Consider the following 17,256-nt stretch of genomic DNA (forward strand, 5'->3'; position numbering starts at 1 on the left):
GGCCCTGCAGGCCTCCTGGCGCCTTGGCTCTACCCTGGGTATAGGGGGAGAGGTCCGACCAGGCCACTGTCGTCCCTCTCCTAGATCACTGCGGTGGGTTTCTTCTTTCTCTTTTGCTCTCGGCCGTGTTATTCTCCTGCTTTAAACCCTTCAGCTGATTTCCACTACACTCAGGATAAAGTCCAGACTGTGCTGTGGTTTCTGTGTGGTGTGACGTCTGCCCAGTTTCACAAGTCATCTCGGCCCCTCCTCAGCTAAGCCCCTCTGCTTTCCTCACACCAGCATTTCTTCAGGGATAGGAGTGGGCACATTCTTCCTTGCTTCAGGGCCTGCCTTAGCACATGCTGTTCCTTCTGCCTTTTCCCTATTTTTATTTTAAAAATTCCTACTTACTTAATTTTCCTCCCAATAAATTTTTTAATCATATAGAAGAGTTGAAAACCAATACGTATGATGCACATCTGTAAAACTTAGCTATGTTTATCAGTTGTTAACGTCTTCCCACAGTTGCTTTCATCGGGCCTCATTTTATGTCGCCTTCCTTAGGGGCTCCTTTCCTGATGTCACTCTTCTCGCTCTCTTCGGTTGTTTTAGGTTGGTTTCCTGGCAGCATGTCAGAGAGTCGAGTACTGGCTTATGTGCGTTCTGTCTCTCCCCCTGGACCATAGGCTCCCCTTTCCCCACACTATCCTCCCATCAGTGCAGAGCTGGCCGCCTCTCCAGCCCTCGCTGATGGGTGGCTGACAGATATGCATGGCTGTGCCTGTTCTTTGCAGACGGACACTTCAACCCCGAGGTGGTCAAGTACAGGCAGCTGTGCTTCCGGTCGCAGTACAAACGCTACCTCAGCTCCCAGCAGCAGTACTTCCACCGGCTGCTGAAGCAGATCCTGGCCTCGCGGAGCGTAAGTGCCCCTGGGAGCTGCGGGGGACTCACACCTGGTGACCCAAAGGGGCGGATCAAGGGCAAGAACAAAAGATACCGCTGCGGAAGGAAGCTGCCCATCAAGCCCTGCATGACCAAGTGCTTCCTTCCTTCTTAGGATACGTTTTAAGATGTATCCTGATTTCAGATACGTTAGAACAGGAACAAAAGAAGAATACATCTTAAAATTGATGAAATATTGTAGCTTCTGTATTTACCCAGAAAAAGAGGTAGCTTTCAGATCCATGGTGGGTCGTGCAGGAGAACCAGCTTGCCCTCAAGTTCAGGTTTGGATGCCTGATGGGTGCCAGGCTCAGCGGCTCTGGGTCTGGACCAGCCTTGGATGCCTTAGGGCAGAGTAGTTCTGGCTCTTAGTGGTTCTTTAAGCTTCGGTGTGGAGATACTTCGGGGTCTGGTATAAGTATTCATTCTCGATGGAGCAGCGCAGCGCTCAGATCAGCACAGGCCCCTTTTATTTGGAAGGAGGGAAATGAGCTTGCTAACAAAGAAGAGAAGAAAGTGTAGACTCGGGGAGCGTGTCAGGACAAGCTGTGGCTGAGGCCGTGCCCCCATCCCATCCGATCTCTCCCAGGACCTCCTGGAGATGGCCCGGCGGAGCGGTCCCGCCCTCCCCTCCCGGCAGAAGCGCCCCTCACCGTCCCGCACCCCCGAGGAGCGGGAGTGGCGCACCCAGCAGCGCTACTTGAAGGTCCTGCGGGAAGTGAAGGAGGAGTGTGGGGACTCGGCCCTGTCATCGGACGAGGAGGGTATGTGTCCTCCGTGCCCCGCATCATCTGTATCTCATTGGTCTGCACCTGCAGCTGCTTGTCTGGTTGGAGGCCGTGGTAGCCATTTCCCCACGAGGAAGCCATCCCTGTGGTTTGTCTGGGCGCCTGGTGACGCTCAGAGCCGTTGGGTGGCTGTGACTGCACACCTCGCCGCCCTTGGCGCTCAGGCACACGCGGCGCCCTCCCAGCAGGCGCTCTGGTCCAGTCGGCTGCTCGAGAGAACCACTCTCCCCGCAAGAGAGTAATAGTGACTGTGACCTCTGCAGTGTGACCTGCCACTGTTGAAGTCTCTCCTCCTGGAAGAGCCGTTGCACTGACTCAAGTGCTGCAGTCCGTCTGGGGAAGGGTCAGGAACGAGTGGTGGAGCCTGGCCTCCCTCTTGTTGGCTTAGCCTTCCTGAGCCCAAAGAGCCACTTACCCAGTCTCCCCTGCTGGAGTCCACAGGCAGGTTGGATTTACAAGAAAACTTTTCTTTTGCAGATCTCAGCTCGTGGCTCCCGAGCTCTCCAGCGCGCTCTCCTAGCCCTGCGGTGCCCCTCAGGGTGGTGCCCACGCTTTCCACCACGGACATGAAGACTGCAGGTGAGTGGGGCTCGGCGTGGATCTGAGGACTGCCTCGGGGTGGGATACTGGGTTCTGCCTGCCAGGAAAGCAGAGCAGTGTTCCTTAGAGTTAGGAGACCTGGGGAAGCTTTCGTGTAGCTCCACTTCTCCGCAGGTAGGTAGGCCAGGTGGCCTGTCGTTTGTTTTGAAAACGTCTCTTAGGAGCTGATCAGCCGGCATTTTGGCCTCAAGAAAGCAGAATCTTAAAATAACAATATCGGGACTTCCCTGGCGGTCCAGTGGTTAAGACTCCACGCTTCCACTGCAGGGGGCTCGGGTTCGGTCCCTGGTTGGGGAACTAAGATCCCACATGCTGCCCGGCGCAGCCCAAAAATAAACAAAAACAATAACCAAAAAAAACCCCCCAAATAATACGAAGGGATAATTCAATAATAGAACAAAAGGGGTAACCAGAGGCACAGCAGTTTCTTGGCATGTCTGTTAAATTAGGGACTATTTTTAGTTGGGATAGGAGTCAAAGAAGAATGTTAAGAAACTTCTAGTTGTTTTAGGAGCAGCTGAGTACCAAGGTCGTTGTTATTGACGAGTGTACAGAAAAGCTGCAGAGTTGAGCCTGTGACTGTTTCAAGATTGTTGGTACTTGTAGTACACAGGTCAGAAGGGAAACTCAGAAAATGTCTTACTTTCGAACATTACAAGTGACCAGAAAGATGTGAATTGCGGAAGTGAATGACCGTCCATGTGGTTTGGTTCCTTTTCTCTCAGATAAAATAGAACTGGGGGACAGTGACCTGAAGATAATGCTAAAGAAGCACCATGAGAAGCGGAAACACCAACCAGTAAGATTGGAGGGGGTGGTCAGTAGGTTTTCAGTCTAATTCCCCGGATCAGCTATCCTGGGATGATACAGGGGGTCACTACGTTATTAGTCCCCTTTCCTTATCCTTGTTAGGGGACGGAAGCAGCATGGGATGCCCAGTAACACTAAAGATGTGCGGAGAAGACAGTTGCTTTGACTTTATAAGGCACGCTTACCGCCGTGTCGGATCCAGTCTTTAGGACGACACTGCTGTGTGAATCCTTTCGTCCGTTTAGCAGGGCTTGGAGAGGCCAGGGAGCTTGTCTGACGCCCGACGGCCCGTAAGTGGCAGAGCCAAGCGTCAGAGCCTGTGCTTTTCCCACGTTTTACGTTTCTGTTCCTTCGCTCCACCAAATCGAGGTAATGCTGAGCCAGAGATCATGGTGGAGGAAGGAAAGGCGGTTCATCAAGATAGAGTGGTGAGATGGGAAGAGTCTCATGTTGGGGTTAGAACCGAGTTCTGTCTCTGTCTTTTCCACTTACTATGATGTCGGGCAAATCCCTTAACTTCTCTGAATCCTGTTTTCAGTCTTTGTAAAATACCACTTAGCAAGACTGTCTGAAGAGCGTATAAGATAAGGAACGCAAAAGAACTTCATAAACTACATGCCACATGTGAAGGATTGGAACTCGGTTCTCCCCTGCCCCATTATGAAGAGCAATAGTTTTTATCTCTGTACGTTTTAAATTCGACACAATTTCCTCAAGTACACGTAACAATTGGGAAAATCAACAGTTTTAGCTCCTCTTTTGGACCTCCATAACAAATCTCTGAATATCACGTCTAGGATCACCCAGACCTTTTGACGGGGGACCTGACTCTCAATGACATCATGACTCGAGTAAATGCCGGCAGGAAGGGCTCTCTAGCAGGTAAGTGACGTCCTCTGTAGGTGGCCATCGACTGTGGTATTAGATTACACAGGCATCTCTACGTATTACAAAAGGAAAGGAAACCACAGCATCCTTCTTGCTGATAGCCTTTATATCGTTATTGCCTCTTATGGATTTGTAGGTGGAGAGTGAATATAAAATCAGTGCAACGGATCATTGACTCTTTAAAGCACTCATTGAGTTTGGTTTAAAAAAAAAAAATCAAAACGAAACTATATGTCTTATTACTGAGACCTTTCTTTCTTTTGCTGGTGGGCCTTGGGAAAATAATATACAGATAAGACTCCTCATTTCCTGATGTAGAAAATGCAGTTCTATGACTTGAGTTGCTTTTTTTCCCCAGCACTATATGACTTGGCTGTCCTTAAAAAAAAGGTTAAGGAAAAAGAGGAAAGGAAGAAGAAGAAAATAAAAATGATCAAATCAGAGGCAGAGGATCTGGCGGAACCCCTAAGCGGTACTGAAGGGCTCCCACCCCTCTCACAGGCACCGTCTCCACTGGCCATACCCGCTATCAAGGAGGAGTAAGTGAGCAGCGGGGGTCATGGCTCAGGGCTGTCCCCAGAACTGGTGCTTCTTGAGAGCCCTAGGTCACAGGGGTCCTGCTGGGGAACGTGTATGGTGTGGGCTTTCACGGAGCTTTTTTATGACGGCTTAGGAGGCTTGGAGGACCTAAAGCAACGTAGGCATGTGTTCTTGGTCTTTTTGGTGGTTCTTTTTTTTTTTTTTTTAATTTATTTTTGGCTGCGTTGGCTCTTCGTTGCTGTGCACAGGCTTTCTCTAGTTGCGGCGAGCGGGGGCTACTCTTCCTTGCAGTGTGTGGGCTTCTCATTGTGGTGGCTTCTCTTGTTGTGCAGCACGGGCTGTAGGTGTGCAGCCTTCAGTAGTTGTGGCGCACGGGCTCAGTAGTTGTGGCTTGCGGGCTCTAGAGCGCAGGCTCAGTAGCTGTGGCGCATGGGCTTAGTTGCTCCATGGCATGTGGGATCTTCCGGGACCAGGGCTAGAACCCGTGTCCCCTACATTGGCAGGCGGATTCTTAACCACTGCGCCACCGGGGAAGCCCTTTTTGGTGGTTCTTATATTTTTCTTCCCTCATTAGGCCTCTCGAAGACCTCAAGCCTTGCCTTGGAATCAATGAAATATCTTCCAGCTTCTTCTCTCTTCTCTTGGAGATCTTGTTGCTGGAGGGGCAGGCTAGCCTTCCTATGGTAAGAGTTTTGGAAAAGCCAAGTGTGTAGCAGTTTCAGATTGTAGAAATCTTCAGCTCTGGGTTCCCCACAAAGCTCCACAGCTGACTTGCTTTGTGACTTGAGCAGACTGGATAGACATAGCCAGTTCATTCTGGCACAGCCTTGGAATCGCTGGCATGGAATAGAAATCTAACCAGGTTCTGCCTTTACTCTCCCTCAGCTAGAGGAGCGAGTTTTGGACTGGCAGTCGTCTCCAGCCAGCTCCCTCAATAGCTGGTTCTCTGCGGCCCCCAACTGGGCAGAGTTGGTGTTACCAGCCCTGCAGTATCTTGCTGGAGAAAGCCGTGGTAAGGTACTTTGTTCTGTAGGGCCCAATATTTACCCCGCTTTGTCTAATTCTCATAGTAGACTGCAGCTTTACTGGTTACATCCGTTGTGGCTTTGCATGATGCGATGCCATGCCTTGGAGGTCTTTGCTGTCCTGATATACCATTAACATACAGAAGTTATCTTGGAGCTCAGGGGTGTCAGTTATTCTGAGTTTAGCAATCTCTCTGACCTGTGTGGCTTGTTCATGGGATCCATTTCTTGCAGCTGTACCTTCCAGCTTCTCTCCATTTGTTGGCTTCAAAGAGAAAACCCAGCAGTGGAAGTTGCTTGGTGAGTAATGCACGTCACCTACCTGTCATAGTAGGTTCTCTTTCTCTCGTTTTCTCCCCTGAGCTTCTTGTGCCTTCCAGTCGGTGTGTGCCAGGAGAATGTTGAAAAAGGCAATATTAAACCTTAGTTTGCTCAGTAAAAGAGTCCTTCAAGAAATTCTCAGGGTCTGAGTTCACCCCCATTGGAGTTTGGCTGAGGTGGCATTGCCCTTCAGTTTCGACGCACTCTGGGGCTGGCTGAATTGAAATCTGTGGGGTATTTTACAATAGCACCTACATTTATGTCAACCATATCTTTGGTTTTAGGTTAATTTGTAGTAATATAATTGTTTTTCTTTCCTAAAATGGGTTTTGTTATTGAGGATAATGTGTTGGGCAGCCCTCAGTAAGCTACTTCTAAAGAACAGGTTCTTTTTCTTATAAATTTGTAAAGTCCCACTTACTGTGTAAGTTGTAGTAACATGTACCTGAAATAACTTGGTGATGAGAGGAAGATTCAGTGTTGATTTCCTGTGGAAATGGACAAACCTTTCTTCACTCTGTCCAGTGGTCTATGAAGAGAAACATGGAGAGAAGGTTGTGGAAGTAGTGGCTGCGTTCATTGCTTACAACATGGATTAACCTTCTAGGTGTCAGGCACTGTTAGGTGCCGGGGGTGTAATGGTTTGTGAGGGAGACAGCGTGCTCCCCTCATGGAGTTTGTTTGGGGAACAAATACTCATTCTAATGAAATGACAAACTTAGCCATTCTGTAAGGGAAAAGTGCCGGTAGGGGTGGGCGTTTGTAAGGAGGCATTGGTGTGGCATGCGTGTGGAGTCTGGGAGGGCCTTCCTGGGGAAGGTCGTTTGAGCAGCGGTCTTAACAATGACTAGGGATGAGCCAGGCAGGTGGAGGGGAGGCGGCTCCCCATGGGGGGAACCGTGTGGGTCAGTGACGCAGGGATGGTTCCCGCGGAGATCACACAGGCCTGTGCAGAGAGGATGTTGCACCTGGGTAGAGAGGATGCGTGAATTTGGGAGCTTTAGGTGGTAAAAGCCGGAGGATGTGGCTGTGGATTGGGTGTGGCGAGTGAAGGAAGAGGGCAGTCAGGTGTCACTTCTGCTGGATTTGTACTTGGTGGATGGGGGTCCGCCATCGACGTAGGCAGCTGGGGAGGACGTCCAGGCCTGGGTGAGGGTGAGGCGCGTGAGTGTAGTTGTGCACATGCTGCCTTGAGCTGCCTTTGGGGTGTTGAAGTGGACACGTTAAGTAGGCAGTGGGTTTAGAGTGCAGACCCACAGTCAGGGTAGAAAGCTGTGGGCACATGTGCAGTAAGTGAAGTCAAAGGCGTGGGGAGAATGAGGAGGAAAGAGGGCCTGGGACTAAGCCTTGATAAGCTCCGAGGTGGCGGAGGCTGAGTGGGGACACGGGAGGGGCAGTGACCGCAGAGTCGGGCGGAAGCTGTGAGGTCCGAGAGTCAGGAGGTGGGGAGTGGTCATTAACCTTCACTGTTCCTAAGGTTCAGGAAGGTCAAGACTGGATTTGTGGACGTGGAAGAAATGATGACTCCCTTGGAAGAGTGATTCCTTAGTGGGGTGATGCCGCTTGCGGGCAGAGGTGAGCCGAGGCCGCTCGTGAGGCTGGCTGCAGCTCTTCCCGCCTGTCCGGCTGGTGGCAGAGAATCGGCCGGGGGAGGCTGCCCTAGTAGGACCAGCTAATAAGTGTCTCAAGCCTGTGGGCCAGATGCTTTCCGCTGCGGCTACTCAACTCTGCCCTGTGCACAGCAGCCAGAGACAGGGTGTAAACAAACGGCCGCAAAACTTTGTTTCCAGAAGCGGTTTGCTGACCTTCACGTACACCGCAAAGGTCTGCACGTGGTGCTACCGATCAGGCCCCCTTTCCTGCAGGCAGGAAAACGTTGCCCAGCCCCCCTGGTTAAAGAGACAGTGAATGTGGACAGCGCCTTCTAGAGGTTTGGCGGCAGAGGGGAGCAGAAGAAGTGGGGCTTGTGGCCAGGAGAGGACTTAAGTGTCGGTGGAGAGGGACGGGAGAGAAGGGGGCACCTGTCACAGGATGAATTCCTGGGGGGAGGGGCCGGCCTCAGGTGGCAGGAGGCAGCACATCTTTCCGGGTGGAGGAGGAGCCGTGGCTGCTGGGTTGCGCTGCCGGGAGGTTGAGGGGGTGGGTCTCTGGCCTTCCTGCGGGAAGGGCGGTGGAGAAGGGCAGGGCAGTTGCTGTCCAGCGGGCAGGGAGGCCGGCTAATGCGGGGCTCGCGGGCAGATTGAGGGCCAGGGACGGTGGCTGTCCGCTCATTGATTGAGGTGTTCTCTGCCTGTCTCTGGGCCTTGTCTCTGGCAGGCGGCAGCTGCCCGAGTGGAGAGTATGGCTGGTTTAGGACGTGAGCTTTGCTCGACGGAAGTGATGCAGAGACGGAAGAGAGAGGTGTTAGGTATTGCTGTGTTGCTCGGCGTGTCGTTGACGTGACGGGCGTGGGCCCTCAGCCGAGTGGGGGGGAGTGTGAAGGGAGGGGCTGAGGGGGCCGGAAAGTGGGGTGTCTGGACCAGCAGTGTGGTGGAGTCCAGGTAACGTTTTGGTGGGCGAGGGTAGACAGCGGGGAGGGGAGGGGAGGCTGCTGCGGCCAGAGAGCAGGATGTGGGGTTAGTTGACGGTTCCCAGTCCTGGCCGTGCGCTGCCGCCAGTTGGGAAGCTTTTTAAAAACGCTGGTGCCTGGGCCTTACCCACAGGGGTTCTGATTGATTGGTTGAGTGGGGCCCGAGCCTTGGCATTTTTAAAAGTTTCCAGGTGATTCTTAGGCGTAGCCAGGGTTGAGAAACTGGATTAGGCATTTTGAAGAGTCCCGTTTGGGGGAATGACAAGGTCCAGTTGTTATAGTGGGAGTGAGAGGCTGGAGTGGGGGGAGGAGGCCCCTGAGGTCACGCGACTGAGGAGTTAGGGTGCTGGCTGGACCGTCCGTACGGATGTCCATCCGGACCCTTCAAGTTAATCCAGCAAGGTGAGTGTTTAATCCCTTCCAGTTAATTTCAAGTTAATTTCTGTGAGTGGTGTCAGACAGGGGTCCAGTTTCATTCTGCCTGTGGATGTCCAGGCAGAGGGGCATTCTGTGTACAGGACCATTGCTACAGGTCCAGATGTAGATACAGCAGGTAAGGAGGAAGTGGCATCCTTAGGTCATATCCTTAGTTCATATTATTATTTTTTGCCTTTTTGTTCTAATAGGCCAGTCCCAAGATAATGAAAAGGAATTAGCTGCACTCTTCCAGCTGTGGCTGGAAACTAAAGACCAGGCCTTCTGTAAGGTATGGTTGTTGAGAACTACCAGCTCTCTCGTGTTGGGCTTCCAGAACCCTGAGTTAGCCAAAATCCTTCAGTCCATTTACCTGTTACTGCTTTCCTTTTCTCCAGCAAGAAAATGAAGACAGCTCAGATGCCACAACGCCTGTTCCTCGGGTGTGAGTATAGTACCCTAATGGAGGATGGTGCCCCAAGAAAGCGTCATCTAAGTACTGCCCTGGTTGTGCTGACACATCCTTGTATGTTAGAGCCAGAGTGGGCTTGAGATGCCGGGATCCACTCGTCCTTATCTGCCTCAGCCTTGCTAAGGGGCAGCACGCTCCCAGCAGTAGAAGTGTTTCCCCATGAGTCTCTGAGGAGGTGGGATCCACCTGTAGGTGCATGCTTTTCCCCGGTCCCCCCTTCAGTTCCCACTGGAGAATGGGTTATCCAGCCCATCTTCCTCATTTTACCTGCAAAGAAATGGAGGTGTGAGGGTAAGTGACAGGACCCAGGTTGGGATTTAGGTCTCGACCTTGTCCTGAGCCTTTGTATCATCTCATGTGACTCTTTCCAGTCCAGTCTATCGTGCTCCCTTTTCTCCCCAGCTTCGTGGAGATACAATTGACAAAGCATTGTGTAAGTTTAAGGTGTACGGTGTATTGATTTTATTTATATATATATACACACATACATATATGTACATATATATGTAGTGAAGTGATTACCACAGTAAGGGTAGTTAACCCATCTGTCACCTTACATAATTACCAGTTCTTTTTTTGTGAGAACATTTAAGATCTTTCTTAGCAACGTTCAAGTATATGATGCAGTATTGTTGACTGTAGTCACCATGCTATTTGTTAGATCCGTAGAACTTTCTATAACTTTAACCAGTGTCTCCCCATTTCCCCCATCCCCTGGTAACTACCATTCTAGGCTCTGTTTCTGTGAGTTACGCTTCTTTTAGTTTCCACCCGTAAGTGAGCTCATATAGTGTTTGTCTTTCACTGACTTATTTCACTGAGCATAATACCCTCTAGATCCATCCATGTTGTTGCAAATGGCAGAATTTCCTACTTCTTTTAATGACTGAATAACATTCCGCTGTGTGTGTGTGTGTGTGTGTGTGTGTGTACACACACATTTTCTGTATCCATTCATCCATTGGTGGACACTTATCTATCACAGTTGTTTCCATGTCTTGGCTATTGTAAATAATGTAGTGAACATGGGGGTACAGATATCTCTTTGGAATAGTGGTTTCATTTCCTTCGGAAATATTCCCAGAGGTAAGATTGCTGGATCATGTGGTAATTCTGTTTTCAGTTTTCTGAGGAACGTCCATACTGCTTTCCATAACGGCTACACCAGTTTGCATTCCCACCATAGTGCACAAGGGTTTCCTTTTCTCTGCATCCTCGCCAACACTTGTTATTTCTTGTCTTTCTGGTAATAGGTACTCTAACGGATGTGAAATGATATTTCATTGTGGTTTTGATTTGTATTTCCTCGATGGTTAGTGATGTTGAGCACCTTTTCGTGTACCTGTTGGTCGTTCGTGTATCTTTAGAAAAATGTCTGTTCAGGTCCTTTGCCCGTTTTTTAATTGGATTATTTGGGTATTTTGCTTTTGAGTTGTAGGAGTTCCTTAAATATTTTGGATATTAACCTCTTACACATGTATGATTTGCAAATATTTTCTGCCATTCTGTAGGTGGCCTTTTCATTTTGTTGATGGTTTTCTTTGCATAGAAGCTTTTTTTAAAAAATAAATTTATTTTATTTTTGGCTGCATTGGGTCTTCATTGCTGTGCATGGGCTTTCTCAAGTTGCGGCAAGCGGGTGCTACTCTTTGTTGCTGTGCGCAGGCATCTCATTGCGGTGGCTTCTCTTGTTGCGGAGCACGGACTCTAGGCACGCGGGCTTCAGTAGTTGCGGCACATGGGCTCAGTGTTGTGGCTTGCGGGCTCTAGAGCGCAGGCTCAGTAGTTGTGGCACATGGGCTTCGCTTCCCCGAGACATGTGGGATCTTCCCGGACCAGGGCTTGAATCCGTGTCCCCTGCATTGGCAGGTGAATTCTTAACCACTGTGCCACCAGGGAAGGCCCCTGTACAGAAGCTTTTCTTTGAGGTATTCTTACTTGTTTATTTTTGCTTTTGTTGCTTGTGCTGGTGTCTTCTCCAAAAAATCGTTGCCAAGATCATTGTGCAGGAGTTTCTTCCTGATATTTTCTTCTAGGAGGTTTAGTTTCAGGTGTTACGTTGAAGTGTAATCCATTTCAAGTTAATTTTTGTGAATGGTTTAAGGTAGGGGTCCAGTTTCATTCTTTTGCTTGTGGTTGTCTAGTTTTCCCAGCATTGAAGAGACTGTTCTTTCCCCATTGAGTATTCTTGGCTCCATTTGCCAAGTATTAGTTGACCATATATGCAGTGGTTTACTTCTTAGCTCTCAGTTCTGTCCCACTGGTTTATGTGTCTATTTTTATGAGAGTACCATACTGTTGTGATTACTGTAACTTTGTAACATAGTTTGAAATCAGCAAGTGTGATGTTTCCAGCTTTGTTCTTTCTCAGGATTGCTTTGGCTGTTTGGGGTCTTTTGTGGGTCCATACAAATTTTAGCATTGTTTTCTTCTATTTCTGTGAAAAATGTCATTGGAATTTTCATAGGGATTTCATTAATCTATAGATAACTTTGGGTGATATGGGCATTTTAACAGTATTCTTCCAGTCCTTGAACATAGAGTATCTTTTTATTTGTGTCTTCTTCAATTTCTTTAATCAAAGTCTTGTAGTTTTCAGTGTAGAGATCTTCCACCTCCTTGGTTAAATGTATTCTAAGTGTTTTATTGCTTTGATGCTGTTGTATAGCTCTTTAGTTAGATTCCTGAACACCAGCACTCAGGACCAACCTGAAAGTGGCAGAACCATTGCCTTACGTAATAGAACTCAATTTCTTTTCTTCTTTTTCTTTTTCTTTTTTTTTTTTTTTTTCTTTTGGCTGCACTGCATGGCTTGTGGGAGCTTAGTTCCCCAACCAGGGATTGAACCCGGGCCCCGGCATTGAAAATGCGGGGTCCTAACCACTGAACCGCCAGGGAATTCCCTGATCTCACTTTCTTGGTACTTTTGCCTAGGAAGCAGAAAAACCACCCTTGTCATCGTACAAATTTGAAGTCCTTTGTTCCTCTAAAGCTTAATCTTTGTTGTCTTTAGATTAGGCTTACTTAGCAACAGTACTGAAAACAGTAGGTAAAACACGACGTCAGTTTCTTTCCCACCTACCCAGTACCTTTCTGGATTTCTAAGAATCAAGTAATTTTGGAAATACCAACAGGAGCTACTTGGCAGGATCTGGCAAGTGGATTTCTGATCTTTGCAAGATAAGAGCACTAATGAACAAATAGAGCACTCGTGTTGCAAAGGATGTGGTTCTGGGTGCTGGAGAGGGGGCGATGGACCCAGTGGTTCGGGGTGCTGGAGAAGGGGTGATGGACCCAAAGGTCTTTGTATTCCAGAAGAACTGACTATGTGGTGCGGCCCAGCACGGGAGAGGAGAAGCGAGTTTTTCAGGAGCAGGTAAGAAAAAGCTGGAACCCAGTGTAAAGCTCTGTATCTGTGAGGCCATGAGGTGAGAAGCTCTGAGCCTGACTGTCTTTGAGTCCAAATTCTTGGAAGCAACTCACACCCTTAACCTTGCTATTCCATGGGTTGGGATTGCTTTTGGGGGGCAGAGATGGTGTGAGGAAGGGAATGCAAAATGGTCTGATGGTTTTTCTTCTAGATACAAAACATTTACCTCTTGATCCGTTTGCTAGTGACTGGCTTTTGGGAACTATCCTTTTCCCACTGTGGTCGGCTCAGTGTTCCTAGTGGAATAGCCTGTTTGCTGTTTGCTTTAATTTCTCCGGGCCAACCCCTTCCTGTATGGGGTGGCTAGAGAGAGCCCCCGTGACTGACTCAGGAGCCTCGTCCCTTCTCTTGGCAGGAGCGTTACCGGTACAGCCAGCCCCACAAGGCATTCACCTTCCGCATGCATGGCTTCGAGTCCGTGGTGGGGCCCGTGAAGGGCGTGTTCGACAAGGAGACGTCGCTCAACAAGGCGCGGGAACACTCCCTGCTGCGCTCCGACCGGCCCGCCTACGTCACCATCCTGTCCCTGGGTGTGTGCCTCCGTCTGCTGTCGCCCCCGCCCCTATTGCAAAGGCTGGAGGGGCAGCGTAGCTTCAGGAAGCTTTGCAGTTTGGGACGTGGAAGGAGGGATTCTGCCCCAGAGATCTACACAGAATCCGTGTTTCCTCCCTGGGGTCTGGGCTCATGTTTACATTCCTTCAGGAACTGTTCACAGGCTGCTAAGCAGTTAGCTTAGGTGTTGGAATTTGCTTCTTCCAGACTAGGATTCCTTCAGAGGTGAGGTTTTTAACCTTTTTTGTGCCATAGATCACTGGCAGTCTGGTAAATTCTGGACCCCTTCTCAGAATTAAGTTTTTAAATGCCTAAAATAAGACGCACAGAGTTACAAAAGAAACCAGTCATATTGAAATTGTTATCAGAATATTAAAACAGATTTGTGGTGCAGAAATGTATGTTTTTGTTACGATATCAAATGACAAGATCTAGTGGCAGGTCTTATAACTCCTCTAGTTCCCAGCTCGTGATGAGTGGAAATGATATTTTGGGTTGTCCGCAGCAGCTGTGCTGTGATAAGAAAATGTCTGATTTCCATTACAGCGTCACGGCACTGCCATCATATGGTTGGCAACATATGCCAACAAAGGTTATGCCAACCCTGGTTCACAATGGAAGGAAATGCTGAATTTCAGTTAAAGTTGTAACTTTTTTCTGCCTGAGTTCCTGGACGCACTGAACTCTCGGGTCGTGGGTCTTCAGCCTTGGCTGAAAGTGTGCAGGGTGTGGAAGAAGCTGCCCGCAGAGGGCCATGCCCACCTGCTGCTGGTCAGCAGTTGGGGGACAGCTCCCCCGAGGAGCCCCGCTGACGCTCGGACTTTGCTGTTTCTGGTGTCAGTTCGCGACGCGGCGGCCCGGCTGCCCAACGGGGAGGGCACGCGGGCGGAGATCTGCGAGCTGCTCAAGGACTCCCAGTTCCTGGCTCCGGACGTCACCAGCACTCAGGTAGGAGGGGAAGGGCTGCTCGTGTTTTGTTCCAGGATGGATTTAAGGGAGCTTACAAGGAGATACAAGATAGAATAACGTCAAATAAAATAAAAAAAAACTGATGGGGAATTCCCTGGTGGTCCAGTGGTTAGGACTCGGCGCTTTCACTGCTGAGGGTCCAGGTTCAGTCCCTGATCGGGGACCTAAGGTCTTGCAAGCCGTGCGGCACAGCCAAAAAAAAAGCTGATGGAGAGGAAAGGAGGCCATCTTGAGAAAGGTGAGCAGCGCTGCCCCTCGACTTGCCATTGGCGAGGCTCTCCTCTCAGCTCACCATCTTCGGGGCACAGCACCTCCATCTCTCAGGACTCGTGGTTTCTTGTTTTGCCGAGTGATGGGGTTAGCCATTGGGAGGTAGGATCTGTGTGTTGGCTGTGCCTCTCACCCAGGGATTTTCCCCGAGTCTGAGCCCGCATGGTCCTTCCTCCTCTTTGTCCTGGGTCTCAGGTGAATACAGTGGTGAGTGGTGCCCTGGATCGGCTGCATTACGAGAAGGACCCGTGCGTGAAGTACGACATCGGACGGAAGTTGTGGATCTACCTGCATCGGGACCGGAGCGAGGAAGAGTTCGGTGTGTGTGCCCAGCCAGCTGAGGGCTGCCTCTGCCCTCCTGCCCCAGCTCCACTCTTCTTCTCGTTGGCATGCGGGCAGGACAGAGCTGTAGAGGCGGGTTAGCGCCCTGGCTCTTGGTGAGACCACCCTCCCCACTGTGCTGAGGTTAAGCTGTTGCTGAAGCTTGCCACCCTTGTCCACAGAGCGGATCCACCAGGCCCAAGCAGCTGCAGCTAAAGCCAGGAAAGCCCTTCAGCAAAAACCCAAGCCCCCGTCCAAGGTGGTAAGTGACCTCGTGGGATGGCGGCCGAGGGGCTGTGGCGTCCCCGCGGGCCTTGCTCACACGCGCGTCCGTGCGCTCCCCGTCCTTGTGCAGAAGTCTAGCAGCAAGGAGGGTTCGGTGAAGGTCCTCGGCGCTGGCCCTTCCGAGCAGAGCCAGCTGAGCCTCAGCGACTCCAGCATGCCCCCCACCCCGGTCACGCCTGTGACCCCCACCACTCCTGCTCTGCCCGCCACGCCCATCTCCCCCCCGCCTGTGCCGTCGGTGAACAAAAGTGGCCCCGCGACTGTCTCGGAACCGGTGAAATCCACTTCGGGGTGAGCGCTTCCATTTCCTCTCCAGCTTTCTCCCTCCAGGGTTCTTTTGAATCCGTGTCCTAAGTTGTCTGTTTTGTTTCCCCGTGTGTTCCTTACAGTGTGCTTCTCGTGTCTTCGCCAACGATGCCGCAGCTGGGAACCATGCTCTCCCCGGCGTCCAGCCAGACTCCCCCGAGTTCTCAGGCCGCCGCCCGTGTCGTGAGCCACTCCGGCTCGGCTGGACTCCCCCAAGTGCGGGTGGTGGCCCAGCCCAGCCTTCCTGCTGTGACTCAGTCAGCGGGGCCAGCAGCGACGCTGACGCAGATGACAGCAGGACCGCAGATTCGCGTGCCGGCCACGGCCGTGCCGACCAAAGGCGGGCCCCAGGTAAGGAGGGATGGGGCCCAGGGGCCGGGGTGATGAGTCTGCCAGGCAGTCTGGGTCAGGACCCAGGACCCAGGTTACTGCTGCTGACGGTGATGTTTATCACAACAGCTCATTTAATGTTCACAACCTGGTAAGCAAGTTATAAGTTGTGTTTTATTGAATACGTGTCGGGAATCAGAACTTTGGGAAGTTTAGCGATTTATGCAGGATTGTGACATCAGGACCCTGGTAGATAGAGGTGGGATGTAAATCCAGGCCTGTGATTCTGGGTCTCAGGCTCCTTCCCTCGTGCCTCTAGGCTTAGCCAGGCCACTAACTGCTGTGCTTTAGACAAAGGTCTCCTGCCTCAGGTCCCTCTGCTGTAAAAGGGGTATAACGTTTGCCCTCAGCGTGTAAGGGTGAAATGAGATGTTAAATGAGAAAGTATTCCTCATGAAAGTTAAGATGTTCTACCTAAGGGTAAGAACTCCGTCCGCACTGTTCATTTTAGAGGGTAGTGCGCCCTCGGCATTGTTAGATTAGAAGCCCTCGTACAGGAATGCGTCCTGGGTGGTGACAGGTGGAGACCACTCCCCGTGCTGGTCTGCAGCTTAGTGTCTAATTAAGCTCTTGGCCTCCTGCCCTGAACTAGACAGTAATGGCCACCGTTCCAGTCAAAGCTCAGACCGCGGCGGCCACCGTGCAGCGACCGGGGCCGGCGGGGCTCACGGTGACAAGTCTCCCTGCCGCAGCCAACCCTGCGAGCAAGCCGGCCACCAGTTCTCCTGGGGGCTCTGCTCCGAACACCCCCGCGGCTGCCGTCATTCAGAACGTCACAGGACAGAACATTATCAAGCAGGTAGGTGCATGGCTGTCCGGGTGGGTCTGACTCCTTTGTCCAGAATCAAAGGATAGTTGGAGATCCTAGTGACCTGTGACCTTTGATCCTTAGTTCCTAGGTATTTCAAGTGTGAGTTTCCAGCAAGGGCAGTGCAAGCTTGGTAGATGCCAAAGAGGTGGTTTTTTTTTTTCCTGTTTCTTTCCATGTAATTCAGCATTTAGTTGCTGAGTTTCTTGATTTGGAGTAGACTCTTCATGAATTTACCTAGCTAAAACCCTATAGAATAACTTGAATGTCATTCTCATAACACCACAGGGCAGGCACTTTTGTTATCTCTATTTTACTGTTGAAGAAATGGGACCACTAATGAAGAAGTAACGTTATTTTTTTCATCAGATGTTTGTTGGGTGCTTTTTGTGTGCCGGCCACTGTGCAGAGGGCTGGGGGCTGAGTCTGTGCATCACCCAGACCAGGCCCCTGCCTTCCTGAGGCTCCTAGTGTCATAGAGAAGACCTCTCTGGGGAGAAGGCTTGTGAGAGCGGTGAGCAAGGCTGGAGAGTGTGCGGAACCATGCTTGTCTGGGGTCAAGCATCCCAGG

At 50.6% G+C, this 17,256-nt stretch overlaps 1 protein-coding gene across 8 annotated transcripts in view; it reads left to right on the forward strand.

Moving 5' to 3' along the window:
* NFRKB (nuclear factor related to kappaB binding protein) overlaps positions 1–17,256 on the forward strand; it is a 113,322-nt gene that overhangs the window by 10,365 nt on the left and 85,701 nt on the right. For 7 of the 8 annotated variants that reach the window (XR_003683596.2, XR_003683594.2, XR_003683595.2 and 4 more), the window contains 19 exons: positions 777–904; positions 1,517–1,691; positions 2,193–2,294; positions 3,041–3,114; positions 3,923–4,007; positions 4,372–4,552; positions 5,128–5,236; positions 5,439–5,565; positions 5,813–5,878; positions 9,095–9,174; positions 9,281–9,327; positions 12,670–12,730; positions 13,140–13,314; positions 14,178–14,284; positions 14,771–14,894; positions 15,079–15,158; positions 15,252–15,472; positions 15,571–15,838; positions 16,470–16,676. Coding sequence is in view for 4 of the 8 variants with exons in the window: in XM_007121879.3 (XP_007121941.2) it covers positions 777–904; positions 1,517–1,691; positions 2,193–2,294; positions 3,041–3,114; positions 3,923–4,007; positions 4,372–4,552; positions 5,128–5,236; positions 5,439–5,565; positions 5,813–5,878; positions 9,095–9,174; positions 9,281–9,327; positions 12,670–12,730; positions 13,140–13,314; positions 14,178–14,284; positions 14,771–14,894; positions 15,079–15,158; positions 15,252–15,472; positions 15,571–15,838; positions 16,470–16,676 (2,417 nt within the window). In the remaining 4 variants the exon portion in view is untranslated. The remainder of the gene's footprint in view (positions 1–776; positions 905–1,516; positions 1,692–2,192; positions 2,295–3,040; positions 3,115–3,922; positions 4,008–4,371; positions 4,553–5,127; positions 5,237–5,438; positions 5,566–5,812; positions 5,879–9,094; positions 9,175–9,280; positions 9,328–12,669; positions 12,731–13,139; positions 13,315–14,177; positions 14,285–14,770; positions 14,895–15,078; positions 15,159–15,251; positions 15,473–15,570; positions 15,839–16,469; positions 16,677–17,256) is intronic. The other variant, XM_028501108.2, reaches the window with a different exon arrangement.

Source organism: Physeter macrocephalus, chromosome 16 (assembly GCF_002837175.3).
Source record: "Physeter macrocephalus isolate SW-GA chromosome 16, ASM283717v5, whole genome shotgun sequence".
Lineage (NCBI taxonomy): Eukaryota > Metazoa > Chordata > Mammalia > Artiodactyla > Physeteridae > Physeter > Physeter macrocephalus.